This window comes from Pseudonaja textilis, chromosome 10 (genome assembly GCF_049901715.1).
Source record: "Pseudonaja textilis isolate UNSWEBS1 chromosome 10, rPseTex1.2, whole genome shotgun sequence".
NCBI classification, from domain to species: domain Eukaryota; kingdom Metazoa; phylum Chordata; class Lepidosauria; order Squamata; family Elapidae; genus Pseudonaja; species Pseudonaja textilis.
In genome coordinates, this window is record NC_141999.1 from 20,229,214 (window position 1) to 20,241,046 (window position 11,833).

The 11,833-nt window shown below is 42.5% G+C and overlaps 1 protein-coding gene across 2 annotated transcripts; it reads left to right on the forward strand.

Annotated features, from left to right (window-relative positions):
- The first annotated feature begins 601 nt into the window (after window positions 1–601).
- LOC113451412 (N-formyl peptide receptor 1-like) lies at window positions 602–6,309 on the forward strand. 2 transcript variants are annotated; one of them, XM_087940039.1, is made up of 3 exons: window positions 602–1,203; window positions 3,306–3,466; window positions 4,570–6,309. In XM_087940039.1, exon 3 carries the CDS (start codon window positions 4,637–4,639, stop codon window positions 5,705–5,707), a length of 1,071 nt encoding a protein of 356 aa, XP_087796165.1. In that variant the 5' UTR covers window positions 602–1,203; window positions 3,306–3,466; window positions 4,570–4,636; the 3' UTR covers window positions 5,708–6,309. The 2 variants fall into 2 exon arrangements, with proteins under 2 accessions (XP_087796165.1, XP_026578582.1); XM_026722797.2 differs by lacking the exon at window positions 3,306–3,466.
- Window positions 6,310–11,833: the final 5,524 nt, after the last annotated feature.

Sequence of the window (11,833 nt, forward strand, 5' to 3'; positions counted from 1 at the left end):
CTTAATGACAGTGGGAAAAAATGACTTAAAACCCATTCCTGAAGTTACGACTACCCACCCTCCCATGGTCACACAATTCAGGCACTTGGCAATTGAAGATGGCATCAAGATGCAGAGAGACTGGTCTAAATTCATTCTTGTGGCTGAAGGCGAGCTAGAACCAGGAACATTTGGATCTAAAGCACCTCCCTTCAACCCAAACAGTCAAATTAATGGAGGCACTCCTGTACATGTGAGCCCCGCCAATAAGTTGCTTTGAGTTGAGAGATCAGGAGAACTTGTTCGCCCAACCCTTGACTCTCCAGCAACAAGATGCAACTCGTTTAGATGGCTGAAGAGCAGCCTGAGGAACATCAATCAGTCATTCCCAATTTCAAGCCACATCAGCAGATTGCAAGGACTTTCCCGGTGGTTCTTTTTCAGAGGAGGTGACAGAGTCTGAAGACTCAGCAAGTCTTGAAGCGTTGGGGCAGGTGAGACCATCTCCAACCATTCTTGAAGCTTCCAAGATAAAGGCAACGGGTTCTATAGGCTCTGCATGGCTTGCCAGAGGTTGTGAGTGACACACTTGTTTTGGAAAGTTGGAGCCCGGAATATGTGAAAGGGCTCTCTTGAATCACGGACGTTCGGGAAATCATGCTGTTCCTCAGAAATAAATCAGAAGGAACCCAACAAAGACACTTGAGCAGAGGCTTGACTTTTTGTGGTGGCTGCAGAGTGGCTTTTCACACCCCAACCACCCTGCTCGATCCATGCACATGACGTATGTCGAGTGAATTCCATTTAAGCCACCACAAGAGCAGCCCTCCCTTATTAAAAGGCACTCCTCTCAAAAGCTTCCTTCCGACAACATTTTTCGACTCTTAGTCCCCTTGGTTCTAGGGGAAATATTTCAGGAGCATTCTTGGTTCTGCAGAATTGGCAATTGCGATGATGCTTCCCCTCATTTTTCCCAGCCTGGCATAGACACAATTGTCCTGGTCAGGGGACAAACCTTCAACAGTGAAGAGATTCTGCATGATCGCATCCAGCAGGAAGAGGTTTTCTTCAAGTTCCTCTTTTCGGCAGGAGTTAATCTTGACTTTGGATGAGGTCCAAAATCACAGCCAGGCAGAGAAACTAAGCGGCAGCCTAGAAATCTGCATTTTCTTGTAAAGGGAGCCCAGAGAATACAGAAGACGTAATTCCTGCAGCCTAAAACAGGTAATTTCAGGGTTTAATCCAGGACACCCCACCTTTTGGGGGGAACTGTAAGAATTCCAGAACAACAACAGTTTTGTCCTTGTCTACATTGTTTCTAGACTGTCAAAATTTGGGGTGGGTGCGTTTTGATTTGATTTGTCTCAAGAGATGGGTTCTGCTCTTGTCATGTTTCACCAGTTTTATAGCCATCCAAGAATGAAGTTTGTCGTCTTGTGGTTGTGATTACGAAGTATGTGATTGTGATAACCAGACAAGTTGTAGTCCAGTGTGATTTGCTGACTTGACTTTAGCAGCTGGACTGGATTGGAAAACAGTTTGATTAGAACTAGGTGTACACTTTCTAATATCGGCGTACTTGTGGGAATGCTGGAGCTTGGTGGCACCATCCCATTGTGCAATGTACACAAAAATATGGGGCATTTCTCTTCACAAGGTGTTCAAGTAGTTTAATTGGAAGATATTTTACCAAAGAACTAGAAATTCCGAAGTCAACTAAAGTATTACTTAACTTTCCCTACCTGACCCAAAGGTGCCTTTTTCCAGGAAGCAACTGGACTTTCTTGTTTTTACTTTTGAAGACGTTTTGCTTCTCATCCAAAAAGCATCTTCAGCTCTGATAGGATAGTGGGGAATGGAAGGATTGTAATTCCTTTCAGACGGCTGGTCGTTTGCATCCTTTTAGAGGGTCGTTGAAGCACTTGGAGGTTTATCTGTGCCCTCACCCAAGTGGTGCCCCTGGTTCCCGTAGCCTGCAATTTTTCCTCTGGAAATCCATTCCTACTCCCATACCATTCAAAGGGGTGTTCATCCCAAATTGTATAGCTAAAAGTCAGTCAAAGACTTGACCTGGATGACTGAAAAATTCTACAGATTTTTCTCTACCTGGGTTCACTTCCCAACCTTAAAAAAAAGAATGGAAGATCTTTGATAATTAAAAATACTTAAGTATAGGAGCAGACCCTGGATCTATGAAGACACTTGTCTAATATTATATCTAACACCTGACATTGGCCTAACATATGTCCAGTGGTGGGATTCAAATAATTTAAACAACTGGTTCTCTGCCCTGATGATTTCTTCCAACAGCCAGTTCACCAAACTGCTCAGAAAGTTAACAACCGGTTCTCTCAAAGTGGTGTGAACTGGCTGAATGAATCCCACCACTGCATATGTCTGTCCATTAGATCTGAGGTGCAGGTCCTTTTTGTTAGGAAATTATATCTGGGGGTCCCAGGGGATGGTCTTTTTTTGCCATGGTGCCTGCCTTATGAGACATTCTCTTCCTTAAAGTGAGGTGAGCTCCATCCCTGTTAATATACCAGAAGACTTTCAAGAACTGGCTAAATCTGAGAATTTCAGAGAACTGGTATGATCTTGAGATAGCTCCAGTGCTAAAGTTCACATTCTTCTCTCTTGGGATTTCTAGTTTTTAAATATATATATATATATATTAATAATGAGTGCTTTAATATATTTATTGTTTTAATTTATTATTGTACGTAGCCCTGAAACACTTGGTGAGATGGGCAGCCCTATTAAAATGGTAGATAAATATTACAGAAGTGTTTAGAAGCATTGGGTGCTACAGCTGGACATTCAACCCCATCCCTACAATGTAAGTCATCTGCTCCCCAAGAATTCCTAATCACCCTCTGACCTTTGATTTGAAATTTCTGACTTTGGAGAAGCTGCCACTATCCGAAACCATCTGCTCGCACCGTCAGCAGTTTCATTCTTTGAACCCCTGGGAAATGCAGAAGTACCCTATATTTCCATAGGGTACAGAGGAAGATAGCACACACACCCCTCCTTCTTCCTTCCTCCTTTTGACCATGTCTGGTGATTCCCCTGAGCTTGGCAAAAGTTCCTTTGTCACTAGTTCATCCAATTGTTGGATTAGAGATGCTGAAATTCTACCATCTAGTGATGAATTTGGGGAGCACCACATGGGAGGGAACATGCATGGCCTATATATATATCTTGGCTTGCTGTTGCCGAAATTGTAAATCAAATAACATTGATTCTCATTTGTGTCGATATGATTATCATAAAATTCTGTTGCCTTATCTATCGAGTCCAGTCTGTATCTTTTATCATTCCAGCCAACTAAAATTCCCTCTGGGATAGCCATATTGCCACACCTGAGGGAAAGGAAACAAGAGGAGAATTGGAATATAAAGGACAGGAGGAATCAACAGTAGAAGAGAGAAATATACGACCGGAAGAAGGAGAAACAGAAAAGGCAGATCAAGAAGGACCAAGGGTAAAAGAACAAAGACAGACAAGAACAACTAGGAGAATAAAACCTATACATAAATAAAGGAGAAGGAGAGATAAAGTGAAATGTTGTCAATAAATATAAATGGACTGAATTTCCCCATAAAAGGGGAAATTTTTTTACACAATTACAAAAGTTAAAAAGAGATATAATTCACCTGCAAGAAACTCATATATAAAACAAAGACAGCACTGTAAATTAATGGAATGTCCCAAAATTGGGAAATTATATTTTTCATCAGCATAGCAAAAGAAAAGAGGGGTTATCTCTATATATTAAGGAAACAATAAACTCCAAACAAACATATGCAGATGAAGAAGGAAGGATTTTAATGGTGGAAATAGCAATAATGTCAGCGTTTCCAATTCAACTCTCCATTCGATACAGGGCTGCCACAGCTAGGTAGCCCTGAATCTGAATCAAGATTGATCAAGGCTTTGGCTGACAGATGAATCAAAAACAGATATTTTTGATAGCAATATATCAGGATTCCAGCAGTTACCCCAATTAAATCATGAGTCTCGAGCCAAACTTCCAAAACTTCCAAAGGATTTATTGGGAGTTAACACGTCTGGCATTGCCTGGGTGTAGCCAACTCTGAGACACATAATTCATTGTCACCCTTGATCCTGGTTTCCCCCCCACACACCCTTGATCCTCCAATGAGACACATCCATAGCCAAGAGTCATCAATCATGTTCTCCAGTTAGAATTTTGCATGGCAGAAACTTCAGTCACCTAGTTACTATCTTTGAAAACTATTTATGGAATGCACTTTCGCTTTCCAAGCTGCCGCACTGATCTTTCAAAAAAACCCCTTCCCCCTCTATTTCTGTTGGGAGCTCTAAAAAGACCATAGAAATAGTTTATGAGTTGACATAATATATGCGCCGAATAATAAAGCAAGAATAATTTTTTTTACCAAAAGTTACATAAGTAGATATTAGAAACGAAGTATCCAAATATTTGTGTTGTAGGAGACTTTAATGTATTGGAAGACGCAAAACTAGACTATAAGAGTAGTAAGACAGGAAAAAAATGATTTAAAAAAAAGGACACTTCCTAAAACATTGATTCTCCTTTTCCAGGTTTTGTTGACTGGTGAAGGACCACCTGATTTCTTAATCCTCCCATTCTGTAGAGTCCTGTTGCATCATGAATGTTAATTTCACCGCTCCGTGCATTTCCAATGCATCCTTGCCATCATCTTCAGGTGCCAAGTTGGATGTGAGCCGGCTCATGGACACGCTTCAGATCTTCTTCTACGCTGTTCTTTTTCTGCTTGGTTCCCTGGGCAACGGAGCTGTGCTTTGGATCACAGCCCATCAGACCTCACGGACCATCAGCTGTGTCTGGTTCTTCAACCTGGCCCTGGCTGACTTTCTCTTCTCAATCACCCGGATTGTGCCCCTCTTGAAGAATGCTTTTGATAATGGGTGGCCCTTCGGAAGCTTCCTATGCAAAGCCAACAGCTTCATCAAGTATCTCAACATGTTCGGCAGCGTCTTCCTCTTAGCTGCCATCAGCATAGACCGGGCAACTTGCGTAGCCTACCCAATATGGACCAAAAGACACCGGGACAGCCGCTTGGCATGGGTCGCTGCCATCGGAGCTTGGTTCTTGGCCATTGCCACAAGTACTCCTTTCTACCACTACCGTGGCATAAAAACTGACAAGTCTAACAAGACCAAGTGCTCCTTTGCCCTGGAGGGAAATGAAACTGCCAAGCTGGTTATCTATATGTTGAGACTGATTTGTGGGTTCTTGGCCCCCTTTGCCATCATTGTGGTCTGCTATGGCATCATTGTCGTGGTGCTGAGGAGACGGCGGGCTTCCATCCGTTCCAAGAAACCCTTCCGGGTCATCCTGGTTCTTGTGGTCACGTTCTTCCTCTGCTGGGCACCATACCACATCTTCCTCCTCCTCAAGTTGGCCGAAGTGAAAGGCCTAGGACTTTCTATCGGCCTCCCGCTCTCTTCCTTCCTGGCCTATCTCAACAGCTGTGCCAACCCTATCCTTTACTTTTTCATGGGCATCGACTTCCACCGAAAGCTGACTCTTTACAACATAAGGGCTGCATTCAGGAGAACCCTATTTGAAGACAGCGGCACCTCATTTAGGAGCAAATACAGAAAGGAGATGGCTTCCTCCACGGAGGAGCTACCTCAGTCTTCGGTAGTCCCTCAGATGCATTTCAAAACTTTAACACTTCCAAGTTCAGTTTAGGAAACTCATGTGGATTAGGAATTCATAGGTGACAGGTGAGGAACACAGAACATGGATTCATAGGGCTGGAAGGGGTCTTGGAAGTCTACTAGACTAGTCCAACCTCCTGCTCAAGGCCGGATCCCAGTCAAATGGTTGTCCTATCTACTTCTGAAAACCTCCTGTGTTGGAGCACCCACAACTTCTGAAGGGGAGTTATTCCACTGATTAATTGTTCTCACTATCAGAAAATGTCTCCTTACTTCTAGTTTGGACCTCTCTTTAACAAGATTCCTTCCCACCCTCACCCCATCCCCGTGTTGCTTTGGAGAATAAGAGGCATTGTAGTCCAATACATGAGGAAGACAGCAGACTGATGGATCCATCACACCCATTACTAGAGAAATACAAGATTTCTTTTTCTGCTTTTATTCCACTCACCCGTCTTGACTGTTGATATTTTCTGGACATTATAAAACTACAAATACTTCTGTGTGAAAAGGGGCCTTTTTCTTCCATTATGGACTGCAAACGATGGGTTGTTTTGCTTTATATATTCCTCATGTATGTTATTTTTCTTTGACGTTGATGTACACAGTATGTATAAACTTTTAGCTATATTTGCACATTTGTGTCTTATTATCTTAGAAAGCTTATTTAATCAACTCTGCTATTAGCAGCCCTCTCTGAGGGGCTTCTAATTTTAACTAAAATATAAGCCGTCAAAATTGATTCTAAAATCAATGTTAAGAAAGCATAAAAATTAGATGCTGCTTTTTAAAAAAATATAAAGGGAATGTATCCTTTCGGCCAGCATGTTGTGACTTGCTTGGTTGGCTGGGGAATTCTGGGAATTGAAGTCTATGTGTTTTAAAATGGCCAAGGTTGAGAAACACAGATCCAGATTTTCTGCCTTGATGAAAGTGCTTGGAAATGCTGAATACATCTGTTGAATACATCTGGAAGAAGCCATCAGCTTCAGAAAAACTTTCAACTCCCATTTATACTGCCATTATTGCTTTCTCTGTGTGTTTGCTTTTAGTTAAATTGGATATTCTTGTGACATCATGATGTCATTATGTTTATTGATTCATGCTCTGGGCCTCCGCAAGGGATAGCTTTAAATAAATATATTTCCATTATTTATAGCAAGCCAACAAATATAATCATGTGGCAAAAAGGAGGAAACTCCCCCCCCATGTCTCTCGCTAGTTTAGCCAGGCGGTGGAATTTTATATCACCCAGGCCGTCCTTCCTTCCATGATCACAACTTGACACATATGAATTGATCACCGATTTTATCTTTGGAACAAGCTTGCAAAGGAGATGAAGGGGAAAAGGTTATAAGTGCCACAGATCAACTCTTGAATTTCATGCAATTAACGTACAGGTAGTCGGTTTAGTGACCATATGAAGTTACAACGGCACTGAAAAAAGTGACTTATGACCATTTTTTGAGAGCCGTGGTGGCACAGTGGTTAGAGGGCAATATTGCAATTCGATCCTGACCATCTCAGGGTTGACTCAGCACCTTCCATCCTTCTGAGGTCGGTAAAATGAAGACCCATTGTTGGGGGCGAGATGCTGACTTTGTAAACCACTTAGAGAGGGCTGTAAAGCACTGCAAAGTGGTATATAAGTCTAAGTGCTATTGCTTCCCCTCCCTCCCTCCCTCCCTCCCTCTCATCCTTCCATAGTGCACAATGGTTAGTATGCAGTATTGCAGGCTAACTCTGCCGACTGCCAGCAATTCGATTCTCACCGACTCAAGATTGACTTCCACCCTTCCAAAGTCAGTCAAATGAGGACCCAGATTGTTGGGGTAAGATGCTGACTCTGTAAACCGCTTAGAGGGGGCCATAAAGCACTGTGAAGCAGTATATAAATCTAAGTGCTAGTGCTAAGCACTATTTTTCACACTTACTACCATTGCAGTATCCTCATGGTCACATGATCAAAATTAAAACACTTGTCAATTGACTCATATTTATGACGGTATCCCTGGATCATGCAGTTCCCCCTTTACGACCTTCTGACCAGCAAAGTCAATGGGGAAGCCAGATTCACCTAACAACCATGTTACTAAGTTAACAACTGCAGTGATTCACCTAACAACGGTGGCAAAGAAAGTTGTAAAATGGAGCAAAAAAATCACTTAACAACTGTCTCGCTTAGCACCAGAAATTTTTGCTGACTTCAAGATATAGTGGGACAGGTAACCTGTGTACAAAGAAGGGTTGCTGGGGGTTCCTCATGTCAGGGTGAGCGTTAGACGCAAGCAACCAGAGCCATTCATGAACTATCTAAGTCAACAACTTTATTGTGTTCTACCTATAATACAAGAATCTCCCCATCAATAAATCAGAATAAACCTTGGAGGCCAGTCCCCTGCTGAAGCAGAAGAGATCCTATATCATTTCAGACAAGTGACTGCCCAATCTCTTCTTAAAACTCTCCAGTGATCAAGTACCTACAACATCTGAAGGCAAGTTGTCCCACTGGTTAATTGTCCTCACTGTGAAGAAGTTTCTCCTTAATTTCAGGTTGCTTTTCTCCTTGATTAGTTTCCATTCTTTGTTTCTGGTGCTTTGGAAAATAAATTGATCTCCCTCTTCTTTGTGGCAGCCTCTCAAATACTGGAATCTGCTATTATGTCCCCCCAGACCCCCAGTCTTTCTTTTCTCTAGACTAGCCATACCCACATCCTGCAATCATTCTTCATATGTTTTGGTCTCCAGGCCTTTAATCATCTTAGTTGCTCTTCTCTGCATTTTTTTTCCTCAGAGTTTTAACATCTTTTCTGTGAAGTGGTGACCAACAACCAGATAGGGTTCCAAGGAACTTAGCAGGATTCAGGCTTATGCCTCTTGTGCACTACAGAAGAATGCAAGGCTGGTTCCCTGCTTAATCCGTCCTTCCTGCCTGGCAGGGATTTTCCCAACAGTTGAGGAGGCTATGTGCATATGAGCCTGGGAAGAGTGCATGGTCACGTCTCAGTCTGCATGCAGGTAACATAGGGTACATGAAGGCACATAGAGGAGGTGGCCTGAAATTATTGTATTCTGTGTGGTTGAAGTTTGTAATTCCAATTGGTTCCGTCACTCTCTCGTGGGAACACTGTCTCCTATCTAGTCACTGGGTCTTCTCCAGAGTGGGAATTCAGCAGGTTCTGACCAGTTCTGGTAGCGGAAATTTTGAGTAGTTTGGAGAACTTGCAAATACCACCTCTGACTAGCCCTGCCCCCATCTCTTCTCCACCTCCCGAGTCCCAGCTGATCGGCTGGCTCTTCTTTTGTTGCCCTACACAGGAGAACAGAGCTGGAAAGCAGGTTAGTGGGGTGGGGAGGGAATTGGGTTTTGCAGTAACCTTCCCCCAGGAATGGGGAGGGAATGGAGGTTTTACAGTATCCTTCCCCTGCCACGCCCACAAAGCCATGTCATACCTACCAAGCCACGCCCACAAAGCCATGCCCACAGAACCAGTAGTAACATTTTTTGAATCCCACCACTGGTCTTCTCCCAACCCTTAGCCCTCCTTTGGTTGTGATCCCTATTTTTCTTTTTCTATTAATGAACAGAAAAGCTGACACAGCAACTAGCCTACTTAAAGATGCTGAATAGCTTAGACTTATACGAGAAACTATAAATAAAAGAAAATAGAAGTGCATTGCAAGAACTCAGCTCATGCGCTTCCTCTATGAGTCTCTCTCTCTCTCTCACACACACTCACTTTATCTTCCTCTCCCTGTTATTATTATTTTTTAATGTTCTTGTAAACCTTTTCTTCTCATGCCACTGATCTAAGAAGCAGTGGACACACCAGCCCCTGGATTGGGCTGGACCATTTCTGGTGGTCTTACTCTTATCCCTAAGCTCTTTTTTTTTTTCATTTGAGGGATTGCATTCATCTTTGGTTTTTGGAGGGTTTCAGGAACAAATGTCAGGGATGGAAGAATCAAGTCCACACATTAAGTACCAGTTAAGATGATTTATTGATCATGCCTATACAGAGCAATCTAGTCAACCAACAGTCAGCACTACGTTGGCACCAGACAAGAGTCAACAGGATTCAAAAGGGGCTGGATTTAGACCCTTTGTGGGAATGTTAAGGAGTCCAGACTGGTTCCTCTCTTGACTCTGTCCCAGGCTGAACCTCTTCTTGGGGGGACGGTGCAACCAATGGTGGGATTCAGCCAGTTTGTACCACTTCGGGAGAATCAGTTGTTAACTTTCTGAGCAGTTTGGTGAACTGGATGTTGGAAGAAATCATTAGGGCAGAGAATCAGTTGTTAAATTATTTGACTCCCACCACTGAGAGCCACCCACTATTTTGAGTTATGTTTTAGCTACTTCGTGGCTGAGTCACCCCTCTGGAGGCAATTATTTTGCCAGAGAAGCCCTTTGGAAGTAATTCTTTGGAAGACTTCCTGGTGACCAGTGGAGCTATTACAGGAACTTTCTCGTCTGATTTTGTCCATCCACTTAGAAACTGCCGGCACCTTTGTAAAAAATTATTATTATTATTATTAATGGGAAGAGCTTAAACAACATTGCTATTTTCAGAACTGGCATGTGCCGAAGATTTTGTCTAAAGGGACAAAAAAACCATTATTCCTGGGAACCAAAAAGAGGAAGTGGTCGCTTTCTGGACTGCCTCACATGAGGAAATGCAGGTCAAGATGGGGCAACAAAGAACTTTTTACAGAACAGGAAGAAAACCTCTGAAAACCTTCTGAATTCTGCGGTATAGTGCAGTGTTGGTGTGGTGTCGGGGTTTTTTAGTTCAATGTGTGGAGGGTGAAGGATGTGTGTTTGTGTTTATTTTCATGGTCTTGATGTGCACTGAAGATGGTGTTTGATTTCATTGTACGAGGTGCAATGACAATAAACTAAACTAAACTAAACTAAACTAAACTAAACTAAACTAAACTAAACTAAACTAAACTAAACAGAGGGTATCCGGCCAGTAAACACTCCACCCCGCAAGGGATTGTGGAGTCATTAAAAAAAGATGAATAGTAATATAGAAATTATGCGCGTAAATGAAATTGAAGACAGGTGAATAAGGTGAATAATAAGAGGAGGAGGAGTTTTCTGGCAAAAAAAATATCTATCACTTGGTGACCGAAGTTGGGGAAAAAAATAATTCAGTTGACAAAAAAGGTGCCTCTTGCTTTAAGGCAAAAGTAAATTTCCCCTGTCCGGTTGTGTGCCACTCTAAGGGGCTCACCTTAATTCCAGAAGAACATCTCTAGAATCTGAGAAACTTCCACACATGGATTTGGATCTAACCTGAAAGCAACTTAAGACTTCTGTGATTCCATGGCATTGGCTGCAATGAACAAGTTAATTTATTTCAGGCTCAGTTGCACATAACTGAAACCATAGTAAAGCTATTTTTCTCTTTAAGCATGTGATGCTGGCTCTGAGGGATCCCTGATCAATCCAGGTTCTAGATTTGCAGGAACTTCAGTGAGTTTCTCTGGTGTTTTCTGCAAAATGGATGCGTGTGTGTTTCGGTGTGGGTGCAACTATTTCCCCCCCGCACACACACACACACTTCTCTTTCATTCCTAACCAAGCATAAAGAACCCAATTTAACACTTAACGGAGAAAAATCTGAGTTCAAATTCAACACCACCCAAAATCCAAGACATCCAGATTCAGTCCTGCTAATTGACGTGACTTATTTTCATAAAATACTATAAAATGGAGGCAGTTGACATTTGACTTTAAAAGACACCCCTTGCCCCAATTATACAGGTAGTCTTCCACATGCAACAGTTCATTCAGGGACCATTTGAAGTTACGACAACACTGAAAAAAGGGGACAGGACCATTTTTCACACTTATGACCATTGCAACTTCCCCACGGTGGTGGGATCGAAATGCAGGCGCTTGGCCACAGATTCATACTTATGATGGCTACAGTGTCTGTTTTGCCACCTTCTGACAAAGAAAGTCAATGGGGAAGCCAGATTCACTTAACAACCATGTTACTAACTAAACAGTTATGAAATCTCCTGCTGGTTTATGCAACTAGACAGTTGGCTGTGACAAAATTACCACGGACAACGTGCTGCGGTGTTTGCTAAATCAAGTCGCTCTTCGGAAATATATCGCAAGAAGATAAGCAGAGATTCTGAA

What these genes read in the sequence shown, in the direction of transcription:
- LOC113451412 (XM_087940039.1), top strand. Translation starts at nt 4,637, where the DNA reads ATGAATGTTAATTTCACCGCTCCGTGCATTTCCAATGCATCCTTGCCA.